The following is a 21,046-nucleotide window of genomic DNA, read 5'->3' as shown; positions in this document are numbered from 1 at the left end:
TGGGGCAGGAAAAAAAGGCCTCTATCACTCGGACCGACGAGTATCTAACTCAAGTGTCCCTTATTCTCAGGTCCTCCAATTTGTTTCTTTAGTACTTGGAAATGTTGATGAACCAAGCCCAGGAAATGGGGTACTGACTTTTTAAAGATATTCTATAAGCGGCGAGACCTAGAACATAAGTCCTAGGGTATAAAGTACGCTTGAGAAGTCCCGGTGCTTTAACAGTGCATGCCAAGGGGCGGGATGTAAAGCGGAAGTTGTAAATCAGGGCCGAAGTCCAACTGATGAAGGGCGGAAGTACAATGTCCAATACTGCAATCATGGCGCAGGAAGTGGACGATGTTAGAGACTACAATTTGACGAAGGAGCAGAAGGCGATCAAGGCCAAATATCCTCCAGTCAATCGAAAGTACGAGTGTGAGTAGGTGGCTCACTTTTATCATTTTTCCCCATAAGTTGCTTCAGACATGATTCCATTTCGCCCTGTATTGTAGTCTCATTTATACTTGTTTGGAAAATGACGGAGGAAAAACCCACCTGGTCTGTGAGAGTCGGGAAACGTGGGCTCCCATTTTTAGTCTCTTGATTTTTTCTACATATGCCTAGTCACGTTTATTTTGTGGGAATTATAGTGTATTAATTCTAAAGACAACAGTACTTCCAAGCGTTTGAGAGATTGTCACCCCTGGTATCTCCCAACAGTGGGACAGTGGCTAGGTTAGAGGACTTGTAAAGAAGTAGCGGACTTCTAACTCGGTATCTTGGTTTTTACCTGGGATGGCATTAGTAAAAATACCTGGTTTTGCCATTTATTAGCCTAATTACATAACCTCTGCATCTCAGTTCCTTCATCTGGGGAAGAAATGAGATAATAAATACGAAAGTATGGTGCAGATCTCTGAAGTTTTTTTTTTAAACGTTATGCTATCATCCCTAAAGGTGGCCTTGGTTTGGGGAGCACTAATCTGCCTTATTTACATGCTTAAATTCTTCATTAATTTCCCATTGTCTTATGTATGGAGTCCAACTATTTACCATGGCATACTACCTGTACTACCTGGATCCTGCATATTTCCCTAGCTCATTTTTCTCTTACTTAAAAATAAATTTTTAATATTATTTTTCATAGGTCCTATATATGATTCAAAACTTAAAAAGTAAAACAAATATGGATTGAAGTCTTTCAGGTCTGATACCAAGCAACCTAGTTTTCCTCACTAGATCCAACCTGTTTACATGCAAAGACTTCCTAGCATTTACTTTATTTAACCAGTATCCAATTGATGCACATTTATGCTATTTTCACTATTTTGCTATTAGGCACAACGCAGCAGCAAATATACTTGTACATCCAGTGTTTTGCACATGTGCAAAGGTATCTATAGGATATGTTTCTAAAAGTTACATTGCTTTGTCAAAATATATGTGCATTTTTAACTTCAAAATTATTGCCAAATTGTTCTCCATTGAAGTTCTGCCAATTTATCCACTCAGTAGCCTTGCATGAGTGTGCCTCTTGCCTCACACTTTTACCACTTAACTGGTTTACCATACTTTTTGGTCTTTCCCAATTTGTTAAGTATCTTATACTAATTCCATTTTTCTTATAGGTAAGGTTGAACATATTTTACTATTTTACTATATTTGGAGCTATTTGTATTTCCTTTTATGAGATGTGTATGTGTTCATATTCTTAATTCACTTATCTATTGGGTTGTGGGTTTTTGTTTTTTTTTAACCTATGCAGAAATTTAATTTTATGTAGTGAAATTAACCCTTTTTATGGCTTCTGGGGTTTTATACATAGGAAGGCTTTGCCTATTCTGAGATTGTTCTTACGTGTTTTTTTCTAGTAATTTTATTTTATTTGAAATTAAAACTTTTATTGAAGTATAGCATACATAATAGAAGTTTACATACCATTAAGTGAATTTCACACACTGAATACACCTGTATAACTAGTAACCAGATCTATAAGCAGCATCCCAGAAGCCCCTCTCATGCTCTTCCAACCATCTTCACTCTCCGTACTTCTCTATTAGCTTGACTTCCTGTTTTATTTACAAAAATGGAATCATGTACTCTATAAATGGAGTCATTATGTATTTTGTGTTTGAATTTTTGGTTCATATTTGTGAGAACCATATTTTTGCTGATATATATTTTTCTTGTTTCCAGTATTTTTGTCTTTTTTTAACATATTAAATATTGACTATAAAGGATTAGGGTAAGGTGAAAAGTATTTTATTTAATTATTTTCCAGATAACTTACCAGATATTCTCTCAGTTATTTGTTCAATAGTCTGCCCCCTGTAATTGAAATGCAAAATCTTTACATACAGAATTTCCTTAACTGTATTAAGGTCTGTAGTTGGATTTACTGTTCTATTCATTTGTTCTGTCTTTTAACAAACAAAAAAAATGTTATTTATTTATTTTTAGAGAGAGGAGAGGGAGGGAGGAAGAGAGGCAGAGAAACATCAATGTGTGAGAGAAACATTCATCACCTGCCTCTTGCACAAGCCCCAACTGGGGACAGGCCCACAACAGAGGGCTGTGTTCTGACCAATAATTGAAGTGGCGACCTTTCACTTTGCAGGATGACACGCAACCAGCTGAACTATGTTCTGTCTTTTTATGTACCAGTGCCACCGTTTTAATTATTGGGGCTTTATTCTATCTTTTAATATATCATAGGACAATCTCTCCTTCAGTATTTACCCCTTTCCTGACATTCTTGCTTTTTAAAAACTTTTTATTTTTGAAGTTCCAAATATATACAAAACTAAGGAACTCGTATGATGACTTTAATGAACACATCATCCAGCTTCAGCAATTAACAACTAAACTCTTTTCATTTCCAACACCATCCATATTCCCCTGTAGACGAGGGGAAATCTTTTTCCTGTACACATCTTAGTTTCACCAGGGCCCTGCATATTAGGCTGACAAAAGACGGATTAACTGGAGAAAAACAAATTTAAAGTTTATTAACATGCATTGGGCATACATACAGGTGTACTCAGTGATGAGTAACTCAAAGGGTGGTCAGAACTTAAACTTGCATACTATTTTTACGGAAACGATTTTGTAGAGACATGATAAGAGAAAGGAATAGCACTTTTTACTCATGGGGTGGCAAATTGTGGAAAGGTAAATATATATGGGAAATTAATGGAAGATAAGGGCTAGATGGGTAAAGTTTACTATGTAGATTCCTCTGGTGCTGACTAGGGGTAGGTTAGGGTCTAGAGTGTTCTTTGGTGATTAATTCTGTCCTTGCTGATAGAGAGGCAAAGGGGGAATACCTTTACAAATTTATATTCTACTTTTAGGCAAGTAGTGGCAGGTAAAGAGCTTTACTTGTATCTGTTTCTTTCACTTGTTTTCAGCTCAAAACAATCTTTATACCAAAGTAGAATATATTTTTAAAGACTGTATTTATTTTTAGAGAGGGGGGAAGTGAGGAAGAGAAACATCACTGTGTGAGAGAAACATCGATCATCAATCGGCTGCCTCTCACAGGCCCCCAGCTGCGGACCTGGCTCACAACCCAGGCATGTGCCCAGACTGGGAATCAAACTGGTAACCTTTCAGTTTGCAGGCTGGTACTCAATCCATTGAGCCATGACCTTCCTCTAGCTGTAAAAAAGTCAATAAAAATATCCTTGGCTGAGGGCTGAAAAAGAAAAAGTAAACCACAGACAAAAATAACTATTGGTATTTTTTCTTTTTTCTTTTTTTCTTTAAAATTTTTTAAAAGATTTTATTTATTTTTAGAGAGGGGAAGGGAGGGAGAAAGAGAGGGAGAGAAATATCAGTGTATGGTTGCCTCTTGTGCACCCTGAACTGGGGGGCTCTGGCCCACAACCCAGGCATGTGCCATGTCTGGGAATCGAACTGGCTACCCTTTGGTTTGCAGGCTGGCACTCAATCCACTGAGCCACACCAGCCAGGGCTCTTTTCTTTTTTGAAAAAAACAATAGATTTTTACTTATTTTTAGAGAGGTTAAGGGAGAGAGAAAGAGAGGGAGAGAAACATTGATGTATGAGAGATACATCAATTGGTTGCCTCTCACACCTGGCCCACAACCCAGGCATGTGCGCTGACCAGGACCCGAACTGGTGACCTTTTGGCTTGCAGACCAGCACTCAATCCACTGAGCCACACCAGCCAGGGCTGCTGTTGGTATTTTTTCAACCATATTAATTATAAACTTAGAATTAAAGCTTCCATATTTATATTGTCTCTTTTTCCCCCAGAAATAAGGTTTGCCTTTCCATTTTTTAAATCTTACTTTGTGTAACCTAAGGTTATTTCTAGGTATTTCATCTATTTTGTTTCTGATGGAAATGATCTTTTCTTCCATATTATCTGTGGTGCTTGATTATATTTGTGAAAGCTATTGAGTTCTATAATTAATGTTTTACACTGCCTTTTATGAACCCTCTTATAGTTAGTATATTACCAGTTGATCCTCTCGGGCAGTCATCTCCAAACTTTTCATTGCACACTCTGAATTTTATATGTTCAACTGTATTATTGTAATATATGCATTGTGAAACTATTTTCTTTCCTCTGATGCCACTTCTGACACCATATATGTGGGTTTTTTCACAATAAGCAATTCTTCAGTTCTTTCTCACCAACTGGATGTCCAGCAATTCAATTCAATTATGACACTTAACTCCCCAGTTAGCAGAGACCCCAGATTAAGGTCTCATTCCCACAAACTGCCCCTATGGTATTCCTGTTATCGGTGGAAAACAAGTTCTTATGGTCACAAGAAAAAATTTCCTGAGACCCATACGGGAAGATGGGGCTCCATGGTAAACTTTATTGATAATGTAAAATTAAGGGGGTTCCCTCCTGACTTTCCGATACCACATCTCCATCTGTCTCACCATGAAAAAGGTTCAATATTGTTTTCAGTAGAGCCAGGATAAAGGTCACTGCCCAAAGTTTCTGCTCCATGTTAAGTACAGCTCAGCCCTGGCCAGGTGGTTCAGTTGGTTGGAGTGTCGTCCCATGCACCAGAAGGTTGCAGGTTCGATTTCAACCAGGGCACATTCCTAGGTTGTGGGTCCAATCCCCAGTCAGGGCACATACTTAGGTTTGGGTTCAGTCCCCAGTTGGGCTGCGAGTGGGAGGCAGCTGACTGATGTTTCTCTCTTGCATTGATGTTTCCCTCTCTCCCTCCCTCCCTCCCTGTCCCTCTCTAAGAATAAATAAATTTAAAATGTTTAAGTAAATAAATATATAAAATATAGCCCAGTCCAGGCTAGTTTAGCTTTTGTTCCTGGCTGCGAACCATTTGTGTACTGAGCTAGGCAGGCTTCTTTCTGCAGCCCGCAGAGACATGGGCCCTGTCGCTGCTAAGGCCACATCGCCATGGAGATAAGACATGTAGGTACATGGTGGCAAGTGCAGATTCCTGGGGGGGTGGTTTCTTTGTTCCCCTTGGATTGTATTAGTTTGTGCTTGAGATGGACCACGTGTCTTTTCAAAAGAACCAATAAACTTCCCAAGCTTTCATGGACTCCAGATAGATTTGCACCCCCTAGTTATACTGACAGGCCTCTTTGGTCCAGCACCCCTCCACCCCCAATCCCCCCAACGCTCCAGTATCAGAGGCGGGAGAGGTGTGTCAATCCCCTTGGTGGAGCACAATGCTTGGTGCCCTGGAGTGTGAAAAGCTGTAGCTTCCAGGCTAAGCAAGCAGGCTCATGCTCCCCATTTTATTAATCTCAATGTCTTGTTTCCTTTGCTTCCCTTTCTTTTCTAAATAATGAGATAAATACCGACAGTAACATTCCCATGACCTCCTCTCAGGCTCAGATTCAATACAGTATTCCCTCACTTATCACGGGTATTATGTTCTAGACCCACCCCCCCACCGCAAAGTAGGAACCTTACATTTATTCAACACTCTTAAACCTATGTAACTTTAACAACATACATATACAGTACCGCAAAATCCTGTGATATAGTGAAAAATCCACGATTAATAATTAAATATAATATTTTTTAAAATCCTGCGATACAGTGAGGCGACTATAAGTGAACCGCGATATAGAGAGGGACTACTGTAATTTGCTAGTACAACTCACAGAACTCAGATAATCACTTTATGTTTACTAGTTTGTTACAGGAAATACAACTCAGGAGCAGCCAAGTTGAGGAGATGCATAGGGCAAGGTATAGAGGTAGAGGTTTAGAGCTCCCATGACCATTCTGGGCACGTCACCCTCCCAGCACCTTGATGTGTTCACCAATCTGGATGTTCTTTTGTTCAGGAGTATATATAACCCAACCTTCTGGTTCTTTCTCTACCTGGTAGGGGGTTTGTGCTGAAAATTCCTGCTCTTTTTTATTTTTATTTTTAATTTTTTTAAAGTATATTTTATTGATTATGTTGTTACAGTTGTCCCAGTTTCTTTTCCCTTTGCTCGCCTCTTCCTAGTACCCCCTCTTCCCTCCAGCAATCCCACCCCCCCTTAGTTTATGCCCATGGGTCATGTATGTAAGTTCTTTGGCTTCACTCTTTCCTATATTATTCTTCCCCTGTCTATTTTGTACCTACCAATTTTGCTTCTTAATCGCTGCACCATTTCCCCATTTCTCCCCCTTCCCCTTCCCAACTGATAACCCTGCAAATGATCCCCCCACCTATGATTCTGTTCCTGTTCTGGTTGTTTGCTTAGTTTGTTTTTGTTTTTATTTTTTAGATTCAGTTGTCGATAGTTGAGTTTGTTGTTACTTTAATGTTCATAGTGTTGATCTTCTTTTTCTTAAAAAGTCACTTCAACATTTTATATAATAATAGCTTGGTGACAATGAACTCCTTTAGCTTTACCTTGTCTGGGAAGCACTTTATCTGCCTTTCCATTCTAAATGATAGTTTTGCTGGATAGAGTAGTCTTGGTTGCAGGTCCTTGCTTTTCATCACATTGAATACTTCTTGCCAATCACTTCCCTACAAAGTTTCTTTTGAGAAATCAGCTGATAGTCTTATAGTCACCCTTTGTAGGGAACTCTCTGCTTTTCTCTTGATGCTTTTAAAATTCTCTCTTTATTTTTCACCTTTGGCATTTTAATGGTGATGTGTCTTGGTGTGGTCCTCTTTGGGTCTAGCTTGTTCAGGACTCTCTATGCTTCCCGGACTTGTATATCTATTTCCTTCACCAAATTTGGGAAGTTTTCCTTCATTATTTTTTCACATAAGCTTTCAATTTCTTGCTCTTCTTCCTCTTCTTCTGGCACCCCTATGATTCAGGTGTTGGCACGTTTAAAGTTGTCCCAGAGGTTCCTAAGCCTCTCCTCATTTTTTTCAATTCTTGTTTCCTCATTCTGTACTGGTTGACAGTTTTTTTCTTCCTTATGTTCCAAATCATTGACTTGAACCGCAGTTTCCTTCTCTTCACCATCGGTTTTGTGTGGATTTTCCTTCGTTTCATTTAGCATAGCCTTCACTTCTTCCCTTATGCATTTGCCATACTTAAGCATATATGTCAACATATTTATCACCAGTGTTTTGAACTCTGCATTTGTTAGGTTGGCTATCTCCTCATATGTTAGGTTGGCTATCTCCTCATCACTTAGTGCTCCCACTGGAACCTTGATCTGTTCCCTCTTTTGGGCCATACTTCTCTGTCTCCTCATCTTGACAGGCTCCCATGTTTGTTTGCCTCTGTGTCTTAGGTAGAGCTGTCGCACCTGTTACATTGTAAGGGGCGGAGCCTTAGGTATTCGTCAGTACAGGGTGACCTGTTTCACCAGGTTGTGGTACTGTGGGGGAGAGGTCTGAGAGGGAACAATGCCACCTGTTCAGCACTCGCCTCTTTTCCAGGCACCCTTCCCACTTCCTCATGTGACTGGCGCCTTTCTAGCTGCTGCCCCAGCTGTCATTCCAAGAGTGGGTGGGTCTGCAGATGTTTTAGGACCATGGGGGCCCCCCAAACAAACACACTCTGCTGAGAGATCAGCAGTTTCTGCATCTGCCCCAACCCCCACTGGTTTGCACAGTCAGAAGCAAGGAGGCTTTATTTTCCTCAGTGCTGGGACCATGAGCTGTGTTGTCTGGTCTGGTGCTATGCGTGCTCTCCAGTTGTCCCTCTCGACTTTTAAAAATGTTTGACTGCGCTTTCTCCTGGCCTGTTGCTGTCCCTTCTGCCACTGCCACCACCACACCGCATCCTCTCTGCCCCGGCTCTGCCTCTTCTAACTGTCTGGATGAGTATTTCTTCTTTATATCTTTGTTTGTTGGACTTCCATGCAGCTCAGTTTCCTGAAACTTCTGGTTGTCTCTAGTTTTGAGGTAGTTGTATTCCTCTTTAGTTGTGGAGGGAGACACATCGTGTCTTTCTAGGCCTCCACCTTGGCCAGAAGTGAAAAAATTCATATTCTTTAATGATTTGTTTTATCTGCTCTGTGAGATGAGTGTATTCTTTCTAAGGCTATCACTAAGGCACAGACCCAGGTGTTGTAAAAGGGGCTTATTATGAATAACAAGACAATCCTGTTATTGAAGAAATTCCCAGGGTTTTAGGAACTCTGTGCCAAGAACCCAGGACAAAGGTTCATATATATATATATATGAAAAATTCATATGTAATACATACATATGTAATATATTTTTTTAATAATACAACATTCAGTAAAATGCAGCAAGTCAGAGTGTAGGAAAAAAGTAAACAGTAGTTGAATTTTATTGTGCACAGGAAACCTGTTGCTTAAAAGTCCTGGTAATATTTTTTATATTAGACATCATGATTACATCTATGGAGATGACGGTGCATTTGTATAAATTACTTTAATCTGTTTTGCCATAATTGAATCTGCATTCCAGGAATAAATCCTACTTGATCATACTGGATTTTACTTGCCAACATTTTGTATAGAATCCTTGTAACAATGAGTAAGTTTAAAGATTGACTTAAACTTAGATGATTCATGCCTCAGGCAGCATCCCAACTAACAAATAGAAGGAAGCTCTGAGAAGTTGTACAAAATAGAAGGTTTTTATGAGCAGAAACTGGTTTGACAAGAACATTATTAGCAAAAGACAACCAATTATTGTTTCAGGCAAGGGCATCTTTCTTTGGGGGAAAGACAGCAGGGTCCCATCAGGCAATTACCTCACTAGGTTGAACGGGAAATTTCAGGCTTTGGTTTAAGGCTGCATTCCCAGATAGGGCTGAAATTAGTCTTGGTTTGCTATCCTGGAGCCAAGGGACTTACTTCACCTTGGGCCTGTTTTATGTTTGTTTCTTTTTTAGAAAATACCCTGAAGCCTGTTTTTCCTCTATGACTCAGTTCAGTTGTCATCTCATTCATTCAGCAATATTTTTGAGAACCAGTCATGTATAAGGTGCTGAGCAGAAATTGGGAATAAAAGAAGTAACAAGCAGGTATAGATTACCCTTAGTTCTTTGGTGTTTAAAGGGTTAAGTCTTGTTATCATTTGAGAATTCTTACCTGTACCCCTAGTCTAGATTACCATTATGTATATCTTGTGCTCTCCTATCATAATGTTAACCAGTATCGCACGGAGAAGAATTTCCTGAGACCCACGTGGGAGGGTGAGGCTCTGTGGCATGGTTTATTTATGATGTAAAATTAAAGGGATTTCCCTCCTGACTTCCCAATGTCCCATCTCCATCCGTTTCTCCAAAGCAAAAGCCAGTGTCCAGAGTTTCTGCTGCATTTTAAAGTCCAGTTCAGCATCCGGCTAGCTTAGCATGTGTTCCCAGCTGCAGTCCATTCCTGTGCTGTGGTATTCAGGCTCCCTCTTGCAGCCTGCACGTGGAGGCTGCACAGCCACATAGCTACGAAGAGAGGACGTGTGAATGCGGGGACAAATGTGGGTTTCCTAGCGGTTGAGAGCTTAGTTCTTCTGGAGCCTGCAGGTGGCTGCTGAGTGGTCACAGTCCCCATCCAGGTAGCTTAGCTTGCTCCAGGCTGCCCCTGTGGTGGAGTCCATGTGGCTGCCAGCCATGCAGCTGATGGGGCCACTTGGCTATGGAGAGAGAATGCACAACTGCATGGGGTGAGCATTTTACCGGGTGGGCAAGAGAGGAAGAGAGTTCTTTGTTCCCTGGGTTTATAACCACAAGCTTGGGTTTGGGAGAGACCAGGTGCTTTCTCAAAATGACCAATCAACTTCCCAAGTTTTCGCAGGCTTTGGATGGGTTTACATCCCCCTAGTTAGACTGACAGACCTCTGTGGTCTAGCACCTCTCCTTGTTTCCCCACAACAATCCAGTATGGAGGCAGGGGAGGGAGGTGTGTTGATCCCTTTGGCAGAGTAATGCTGTGGTCCCCTGCAGTGAAGAACTATCGTCGTCGTCGGCAGCCGTCCGTCTCGAGAGACGATGGTGTAGCTTCTTAAGAGTCTATCTGCACCACCGAGAATGGCTGTGCAGTCCGACTCGGGAGTGACACAGTATCTGTCTCCTCCCGTGTTGAATCGACATCTTGCATGAAGCTACAGAGCCTGGGCAGGGTGATATGGAGGGTCTGCTGTTGCCCATGCAGCAGACCCCCCCTCTCTTCGCAGCTGAAGGATCCAAGGGAAAGACGGAGTCAATACAGCTTGGCTTCAGATGCGCCGCAGGAGTTGCCGGTGTTGACTACAACGTCAAACCGCCTTAGGGACTCCGGCTCCGGATTTTCTGTCGGGGTTTACTCCCTTAGCCTTTCCCCTGAAGAGGTATGCCGCAAGGCAGCGGAGGTTTTTTGGAGTCAGAGTTTTCCTTCTCTGAGTGAAGAACTATAGCTTCTGACTAAGTAGGCAGGCTCATAGTCCCCATGTTGTTAAGTTCAATGTCTAGTTCTCTTTGCTCCTGTCTTCTAAATAATCAGTTTAATATTGATAGTAACAATAGCTGTTTTTAAAAGTGTGGGCTGTAGACTCCTTGGGTTCCGCGAACTCTTTCAGAGGATCTGTGATGTAAAAACACTTCTATAATAATGCTCAAATGTCGTTTGCTCTTTTCACCGTGATGATATTTACACTGGTGCAAAACCAGTGGTAGATAGGACTCCTGGCCCCTTAGCACAGATTGAAACACAGCACCAAACTGGGCTGATAGCCATTGTATTCCTTATTTTTGTGTACTTACAATTTAAAAAAATATTATTTTTCCTTAAAAATGTTCTTGATAAATCAGGAAGAAATATTTTATTAAATCTTTTTTAAAATTTTATTTATTTTTAGAGAGAGGGTGAGGAAGGGAGAAAGAGAGGGAGAGAAACATCAATGTGGGGGAGACTGACTCATCAGTGGGGTTGCCTCTAGCATTCCCCAACTGGGGACCTGGCCCACAACCCAGGCGTGTGCCCTGACCGGGACCCGAAGTGGCGACCTTTGAGTTTGCAGGTCAGTGCTCAATCCACTGAGCCACACCAGCCAGGGATGTTTTATTAAATTTTGACCACTGAGTACGGGACCTTTTTAACATTTTGTGTAACACGTGGGAAGTATTTGTAAACTTTTTCGGCTGTGTATTTAAGTATTGATGATTACCTTGCATCAGAGCACTTTTGTAATTGTTTCAGTTGTGAACTGCTTTTTTTCACAGAACACCATTTTTTCTCAAAAGAATGACTGAAAGACATACCATGTTATTCAGACTTGAGTATTTGGCAGATGTTTTCTTGAAAATAAAATGATCTGTCGCATCAAGGAAAATAACACAATATTCGTTGGCAATGGTAAAATTCAAGTGAGTCCCCTAGGCCGTTCCTTCCCTTGAGGTGAACACTGTCCTGATTTCTGTCAACAGAGCTTAATTTTGCCTGTTCTAGAGTCTCATATAGGTGGAATCACAGTATAGATCCTTTTATGTCTGGCTTCTTCCCCAGTATTAAAGATAAATACAGCTGAACATTAAAGCGATGAGTGGTATTACTCAGTAACTACTGACAGTAGAGGAAAGCTGAGCTCCATTCTGATTTGTGCTGAGGTGACTGGGCCTTTTAAAGGGAGGAAGGAATGGAAGGAGAGGAGGGAGCTCAGCAGAGACTGAGAAGGGAAAAATTACAAAAGTTTGGGTCAGTGTAAACTCGATTAGGCCAGCAGTGTTTGCTAGCTGGCAGTTAGTTAGGATTCTGTCCTCCCACGGAGACAGAGTCCTTCCTGATAATTACATTTCAAAAGAATGGTTCTGGAGTCCTTGAGAAAGACACTTCTGAGCTGTAAAAGATAAAACATTTACAACGTAAGTCCTTTTTAGTAAATGCTCTAAGAAAGGGAGGTCAAGGACCTGTGGTCAGGAGTTGGCTAGAACAAACAGTAGATTCTTCTGGCTGTGTTGCACTTTCCCAGGCTGGCATTGTGATGGGGGGGTATGGGTAGGGGTAAGACGTAATCCTAGGAAGGTCAGTGGCTTTATGCTGCTAGAAGCCATAATCAAGTTTGGCCAGGTCTCTTAGTGCAGCAGGGTTTGGATAGAATTGTTAGGTGCTGAGAGTTCTATAGTTTTCACTTACCATTTTTCAGACTCATGTTAATATAGTATCAGTAGTTCACACTTTTTGATTGCTGAGAGTATCACATTGTATTCCTGAGTTTGTTTCACCTGTTCTCTTGACAGACATTGGGTTTTTAATTTTGGGAAGTAAAATTGCTGTGAATATTCTGATATGTCTTTTTGTGGATACATGCTTTTATTTCTTTAGGGTTAATACTAATTATTTTCTTTTAACTAGTTTGTCATTTCTGCTGGTCATGAGTCCCTTAGTGCCTGAAACGTTTGAAGTCCTCAGTACTATACCTGAGTGAATTAGAGAGGAGTTTGAACCTCGAGCGCCACCAGAAAATGATGTGTTATGGTGTCAAGTGCACTAACTTGGGAGTCAGAAAATCTCAATTCTAGTCCTAAGTCTACCTGTAATCAGCAGTGTAGTCCTGAACAAGTCACACAATCTCTGGATTTCAGGTTTCTTCTTGCAAGTGAAAGAATTATATTAAATGATCTCCAAGACTCCTTCTGCCCAAATATTTTGTGATTCTAAGTAGGAAGAATTGATGAAAATCATAATACAAGGGAAGAATAGACTGAAATGTTGAGATAACAGATACAGAGGGAGCTTGCTATAGTAACAGATGTTACTGGTATTCCTATGAGAATATCAGGAAAATGCTCATAATACATTGTCGTAGAGTTTACTTTCTAGAACTATTTTATTGGCCAATGATATCATCGAGGAGTTCCTCAAATGCTTGAAGTCAGCAAATAAAAAACGTGGCTCTTGTTTTGAAAAACCCAAAAACTATTTTATCTAGGATTTGGCTAGGTGTTCATGAAAAGACGAAGCAGGAAAATCTGGAATTTTATATCTTTGATGATGATATAGTTCTAGAATTTTGATCATTCACACAGTAGATATTTATTTGTTTTGTGAGGAAAAGTAACTGTCAGGAAATGACATTTTGTTATTGAGAAACTATGATGTATTAGACGAAACCTGGAATTTTATATCTTTGATGATATAGTTCTAAATTTTGATCATTCACACAGTAGATATTTATTTGTTTTGTGAGGAAAAGTAACTAATGTCAGGAAATAACATTTTTTAATTGAGAAACTATGATGTGTTAGACACCTTTTAGGTCACCTAGAAGACTGGCATTTTTTTAAATTAAATTTTGGGATTAAAAAATAACCTTTTAGTCTTAATATGCTAATATTATTATTAGTTCTTTAGTCATTTATTTAATTCATATTAACAGAATAAAAACTGTAAATGCTTAGAAGAAATTTTAAAAATTAAAAATAACCCTTAATAAAGCAATTAACCTTTGTGTAAATGGATAGCAGAAGGTATGATTTGCCCGCATTTTCTCTCTACGAGGTTGGTGTTCTTAATAATGAACTAGAGTTCTTTTTGTGATTAGCAAGTCCAGTTTAGTTACTTACAAGTGTTTTTCATTTTCTCCCTCAGATTTGGATCATACAGCGGATGTCCAGTGAGTATAGCTGGAGTTGATGCCTTTGAAACCATGTGCTTGAATAAGAAGGCTGATGTTTTCATCTTGTTGTCCCCAGTTTCAGTTTTTCTCCTATTTTGGTTCCTTTAGAACATGAAAATGATGGCTTAGTTTCAGTGTATTAAACTGATTTAAGGCCTTTGGTTTTGTATTTATCATATTGATTTTATTTTGACTTTGCTGTTAGGTTCTCTCTCTTGCAGTGGATTATATTATACTGGGCATGAATTTCTTTAGGTTACACGCATGGGGAGATACTTTGGAGGAAGCATTCGAGCAATGTGCGATGGCCATGTTTGGTTACATGACAGATACGGGGACTGTGGAGCCCCTCCAAACAATGGAAGTAGAGACACAAGGTAACCCGTTTATTTACAAGGAAGAAATTGTTATACTAGTGTGCAGTACTCTACATAATTGCAGGATATTTTCAGACTAAGAGCAACAAAATTGATTATGAGCCTGTTCTTCCTCTTTCTACTTGCCTAGGAAATTCATTGCACTTTTAAATTCAAACACATTTTTAGAGATGAGAATTATTAAACATCATACTATTGTGGCTCTTTTTGGTCCTATGTAGGAGATGATTTACTGTCCCTTCTGTTTCACTTTTTGGATGAGTGGCTTTATAAGTTCAGTGCTGATGAATTCTTCATACCCCGGGTAAGCAAGGATTTTCCTTTTTTACTGAGCATATGGGTCCTTTGTTCATATTTCGTAAGAGCACAAGTGATTTAAAGTAGAGCATGTTATATAAAACCAAGCCATACAGATATATAACAATGATATTGATTCTCAGAGATTATAATGAGCATAGGCTCTTCTTGGTTAACCTGAATTTGCCTGTGTATATGCCATTTGTATTTAGATCTCTTATATGCTTGTCACTACTCAGGATTGTGTGATGAGAATACACTTAACTGTCTTTATCGACACTTTTTGTGTCTCCCAAGTTTGAGCTATATATGTATGTCCATTTATATGTTCCTTTTGTCCCATTTGAAATTTAGCAGCTCTGCCATGTTGGCCTAAATTTAAAAATTGGTGCTTTTAGTTTTCCTTAATGTGAAAAAGAAAAAGCCAAATGGAGATTGCTTGTTGCCATCAGCCTCTAGAAGGGAATACCTCTCCAGCATCATTGTTGCCTAGCACACATGGCTCCTACTTGCTTCCCTAATTCCTCATTCTTTCCCTTACCAGCTCCACTACATATACCATTCCAACTGGGTCATTCGTCTTACTGAGTTCAAGTGCCTGAAATATTATATAAAAATAGGCTGAAAGTTCTCTCAATTATACCTTAATAAAGTTGAAAAACATAGGCTGAGAGTGTTTGAAATCTTATGTCATCTTTTATCTTACAGAAAAATTCTTTTGACTCATGTTTTTAGAGTGTACATTTTTAAGAATAGCTCTCTTTAATATGTAAGAATAAAACATTTCCTTGAAGTATATTTAATTTATTGTTCTATTTTATTTAATATTTAATGTTCTTTGCATAATAGAAGTTGTATGCTGTTTATCTAGAAAAGGCGATAACCTAGATGTGTTTTTAGTAATGGTCTGTAATGAATTCTTTTTTTAAAATTAAAACAGGTTTTGTTTTTTTTCTCTTTAGGAAGTGAAAGTACTTAGTATTGATCAAATAAATTTCAAATTACGGTCAATTGGGTAAGTTTTGAAAGTCTGAATTAGTAAGACATGAAAGATGTTAAGTTACATTGTTCCCTGAACTTAGCAGACAGAAAATCAGAAGACAAATTGCATCTCACTAGGGAAGGCTTTTCAGTTAGTTAGTAGGTTAAGCTGTGTTAGACATCAGCTTTGGAGGACCAGAAACTTGTCAGAACAAACTTGATTTGAGTTGTTAAAGCTGATTGCCAATTTGTTTATTTCTAGCACAAAACAATATATAAATTGCTAGTTGGCGTAGATATATACATAAAGCCTAGCTCGGTGATAGGAAACACTGATTTGTCTTTTCTCATAGATCCTCACACCTGGACTCCATTCAAACCACTTTCTTCTATTAAATTATTCTTTTCCTTCAGAGTTTGCTAACATTTGATTAGGTCACTTTGATTGTACTTGACATTTCCCATGTTTTTAGTCACTTGATGATATCTTTTGTGTTATTTTTATATAAAGCCTATCTTTTCCATTTTGTGTTGAAACTTATAAGTTTCTTTTTGTAAAGTGACGTCTTTTTACTATCGCCTCTTTTGGGGTGGTGTGAGGAAACAGGCTTGTCCAGTGTACTTAGCTAATAAAGGGTTGAACAAAGTTTTAAAACTTGCCTCTTTCTGCTACTACTCCTGCTTCTACTGCTGTGATCTTCAGCCACATTAGTGTTGAAGGGAGAGGGGGTATCAGTTTTAGCCAAGTTCTAGGAGAGTGAGTACCTTTGTAGGGCCTTCCATATACAGACATGGGCGTTTTTTTAAAAGTTATGAAACTCAAACCAAGTTCAGACCTTATTATAGAATCTGTTATTTTGCTTTCTCCGGTATACATGATATTTTATTAGTTCTATATCCTTGAGTATAGTGAAAATTTGGACATGCTACCTGATTTTGAAATAATATTCATTAAAGCATGTTTATTGAGTATCTATGCACACTCTACTAGGGCACATTTTTTAAAGATTAATTAGTACTTTGTTTAAATGGCTGTTGCACATAAGTCCCTCAGTAGCTGTATCTGCCGGCAATCAAAATGAAATTTATAGCTTCTTACCCCTTCCATCTCTTAGTTTTCTAGTATCTTAACTACATTTGTAAGGATTATTTAAAAATACGTAAATAGGGGGAGGGTTTAGAAAGAGGTGGAGGAGGGTATGGGGACATAAACGGTGATGGACGGAGAACTGACTTGGAGTGGTGAACACACAATACAATGTACAGATGGTGTGCTGTAGAACTGTGCACCTGACATCTGTATAATTTTGTTAACCAGTGTCACTCCAATAAATTCAATAAAAAGGAAAGAAAATAAAATTTTAAAGAGAAAACAAATATTAAATCTTAGAAAATTTAATTATGCTTTAATTTTCCTTCTCAAGGTGGGGAGAAGAATTCTCATTGTCCAAGCACCCTCAGGTATGTTCTTACTCCAGCCATTAAAAACATTTTATACTTCCTCACCATAAAGTTGGTGTATGTGACAGTAAACTTCAATGACTTCTAATAAATCGGTGTAAAGTGATAAGTTTTTGTCTGGACACATATTTTGTTGAACCATTGTGATTTCACACATCTGGCTTGGTGGATTAAGAGTCAGCACTTGGGTTCTAGGGTCAGGTTTGTTACTGATTATTGTGGGACTTAAAAGTAAGTCCCATGCCTTTTTGAGCTTTGATTTCTTCCTCTGTAAGGAGGGTTTTGGATCAGATATTCTCTAAAGGACCTTCTACCTTCTGTGCCTCTATATTTGCCAACTTGTATGGCTTCACTCTATATTAATCAAATATATTGTAATTAGGGTTAGGCAGAATTTTCCTGTAAAGGACCAGAAATGTTTTAAGCTTTGTGGGTAGAGCAATGGAAGAAAGAGCCCCCCCTCACCTCCTCTGTTGTAACATTGCAGCAGCGTAGATAATCAAGGCAGAAATGAATAAATGTGATAGTGTTCCAGTGAAACTTTACAGGCATTGAAACTTGAATTTCACATCATTTTCATATGTCATGAAATTTTTTTGTTTTTTCAACCACTTAGAAATGTAAAAACCATTCTTAGTTTGTGGAGCTATACCAAAACAGGTGGCAGGCTGGATTTGGCCTGTGATTTGTGGTTTGCTGACCCCTGTGTTTAGGTCAAGGAGACCTAAATTACTTAGAGGTGACTGGGAAATGCTGGTATCATTTCTTCAACCACAGTATAATGAAATGAAGCCTGGCACAGGATCCTCAGGAGAGAGGAGTGTGAAACAAAGAGAAACCAGTAGTGGGGAGCAAACAAATTGAAAACATTATTTTTATAGTACAAATGACACATGGATTTTTTTGAACATGTTATAATTGAGATGTTTAGTTGACATCCCAATGGATATATCAGATAATAGGCATTTGTAAACAGAATGACTTGTTCAGGAGATAGGTATGCCTGGAAATGCAGTTATAGGAGTCACCACTGAATAGATGATAGTTATAGCCATAGGAGTAGATAAAATTACCAAGGAGTCTGGATAGCTAAGAGAGTAGGAGATAGGACTGAGCCCTGGGGCATTCAGTTCAGATCCGAAAAGGAAAAGGGGAGGAGAGCCTAGTGAGAGGGAACAAGAGAAGGGGGCGGCCCTGGAAGCCAGCTATCTAATGCTCTTGAGGCTGCTCAATGGTTGGGTGAGGTAAGGACAGAGAATTGACCTAGGATTTACTAATCAGTGGAATGATATAAATATTGGCAGTGGGTCAAGAGGGAGTTAAGAGTTGGGAAGGTAGAGGCAGTATACTGAGACAGTTCTTTTGAAGAGTTCGCAAAAAAAGGGAACATGGATAGAGCAGTAATAGCTAGAGGGGTATGAGGCTAGTAAGGAAGTTTTGTGCTTTGCTTTCTAGTAGCTAGGAGGTTTGTACCACCATTGTAAAATGGGAATGATCTAGTATATGGAGGAAAATTGATCATGCTGGAGAGGGAGAGTGATCCTAGAGCAAAGACCTTAAGTTGGTAAGAGCAGGGGACGGGCAGATGGAATATTGAAGTGAAGTTGGTCTTCTGATAGAACCAGGGACTGGCCATTATAACAGGAGGAAAGGCTGGTGGGAGTACAGATAGAGTAGGGTGTTAGATTTGTCGGGGGGAAGATGAGTCAGTTCTTACTGATTGCTCCTGTTTTTTCTAGAAAGCACACTTGAGAGTGAGAACGAAAGAGGGAGGCTAGAGGTGAAGATGTGAAATCTCAGTTGCCTCAGAGTGAGAGAGTGAATTTTGTGGTATATGTACAATCGGATTCCTGGTCTGTGCCGAGTATCCCATGGACAGACTTTTAAGGTGATACCGGTTTGCATGGTGTGTACTGCCACAGGCAGAAAGTTGAATTTGATTGAGGTTGTCATTTCCCCCGGTGAGTAGGGCAGAGGGGGAAAAGCAGAGGCAGGTGCCATTCAAACCCGTTTGAAATCTTCAGATTTCTTTGGTGCCATAGAGCTAGCACGTGCCAGTCCCCCATTCTCTGATATATTTTGTGGTGCACAGAATTATTGTAAAAGGAATTAAGAGAATATCAAATACTGTGTTTCTAAATTGGGGCGGGGCATTGTCATGTCTCAGAAACATGTGGAGAGAGAACAGCCGTAGAAGGTACAGTGGGTATTGGCAGCTGAGAAGAGAAGAAACTGAGTTCCTAGGGCCCAGGTTAGACTGCAAGGAGAAGGTCTTGAGAAGTAACCCCTAAGCAAGTAATAGGAAAATTTTGTTCTTTGACTCAGCGTATTTGATAAATGAAAAAGCTGATGCCCAGAGAGGCCAGACGGCGTCCATATCCAAGTGGAAATAAAGCCAGGATTAGAGTCCTCTCTCCTAACTCCAGTTCAGTGCTATTTCTACTGTGCACATGTTGTTTTTATTGGATCAATGCGTAACGCTATACCAATTTGATAACTAATTATTTTATATATTTAGTTTTTCAGAATAATAATAAAATTTTGAGTTTCTGCCATTCGTTGCTAGTTAATGATTCTGATTTCAATGTCCTTTTTTTCCTATTTGTTTTTTTCTCTGACCCCAACTTTAGGGAACTGAAGTCAAGGCAATAACATATTCAGCAATGCAGGTCTATAATGAAGAGAAACCAGAAGTTTTTGTGATCATTGATATTTAAGATACAAAAAACAAACATACAAACAGAACCTACTACGAACTGTGTTTTTCTCTTCCTTTTGAGAAGATACCATGATATAAATTCTACAATATCTGATGATATATGATCATATGCAGAACAGAATTTTTTTTATTTAAAAGTGTGACTCTCACAAATGGAAAATCGGGCATAGCCTTGGTCTATGTTAACCAAATGGTCAAATGCTAAAGAATTCTTCAGAGGGCAAGTATGGTTCCTCATTTATTTCCCTCTGTAGCAGCAGGTGCCTCACATCCTTCTCTTGGGATGCCAGCCCTCCAGCCTGGTCCCAAAATGAATCGTTCATGTAAGCAGCAGCTCAAGAGACTCTGAAACCTCCATGCTCTTATCAGATCCAGTTTGTGGGGAAAAAATTATAATTCGAGATAGCCTACAATAGGATTTTGCTTTTCCTCCAAATTAGTTAAGACATGTATTTTTAAATATGTATATTAAGAGGGGTTGTATTTTAGATTGCTGTGGGACAAAGCCATCCTGTATTCTAGTTGTCTATCTTAGAAGAAATAATTATAATTGAACAATTGGAAAAGCCCTGATTTTCTTTCTTTTTTTTTTTAAGCACTGATATATTGACACTGTTTTCCCATAAGAAAAGTTTCATGCCCTTACAAATGAGCACTTCCTTCTAACATGTAATTTTATATTAAAGCCAGTATATTCATATAGTTAGAGAAAAACAGGGGAATTTTTTAATTTTTTTTTTTTTTTAAATTACCTAAGCTCTTTATTTCTAAGGAGACCAGTCCAGGAAAACATCTTTAAACTGATCTCAACTTTTCAAAGTAAATAACTTAAAAAAAATGAAACTGCTTTGGTTTGGTTTGCAACATTATTCTTTTCGTTAATGGAGATATCCTTTCTTGTAATTACAAGAGTTACAAAGTTGCTATTTATGTACCCCAACATGAGACAAGATTGCTGCTGGTGATGCCAAATATTACAAAAGGCTGGACTTGACCTAAGAGGAAGAGATTGTGAGCTTTTTAAGTGTTCTTTCTGAGCACTGCATTATTTTCCCTGGGTATTTAACAGAGTAGGGCTAATGAAGGCCAGGTGAAGAGCCTGTAGCTCTTCAAATTAATACCTAGCAGGATCAATGGAGTAGTGATTCTTAACTTTCTTTAATCTTAGGCACATTTTGCAAGTTTGGATTGTGGCCCTCCAAGCAAAAAAATGTCTAATCTACCTTTTCTTAGGA

General features: G+C 39.1%; 1 protein-coding gene across 1 annotated transcript; it reads left to right on the top strand.

The window, feature by feature from the left end:
* The first annotated feature begins 191 nt into the window (after positions 1 to 191).
* Positions 192 to 20,144, top strand: TSLIG1 (tRNA splicing ligase complex subunit 1). The gene is made up of 7 exons (XM_090269030.1): positions 192 to 417; positions 13,949 to 13,973; positions 14,232 to 14,353; positions 14,575 to 14,657; positions 15,613 to 15,665; positions 17,056 to 17,092; positions 19,723 to 20,144. The coding sequence occupies exons 1-7, from the start codon at positions 285 to 287 to the stop codon at positions 19,807 to 19,809; spliced, it is 540 nt and encodes a 179-aa protein (XP_090125156.1). The 5' UTR covers positions 192 to 284; the 3' UTR covers positions 19,810 to 20,144.
* The last annotated feature ends 902 nt before the right edge of the window (positions 20,145 to 21,046 follow it).

This window comes from Furipterus horrens, unplaced genomic scaffold (assembly GCF_987537825.1).
Source record: "Furipterus horrens unplaced genomic scaffold, mFurHor1.1.pri manual_scaffold_3, whole genome shotgun sequence".
NCBI lineage: Eukaryota > Metazoa > Chordata > Mammalia > Chiroptera > Furipteridae > Furipterus > Furipterus horrens.
This window is presented reverse-complemented; position numbering and strand designations above follow the sequence as displayed.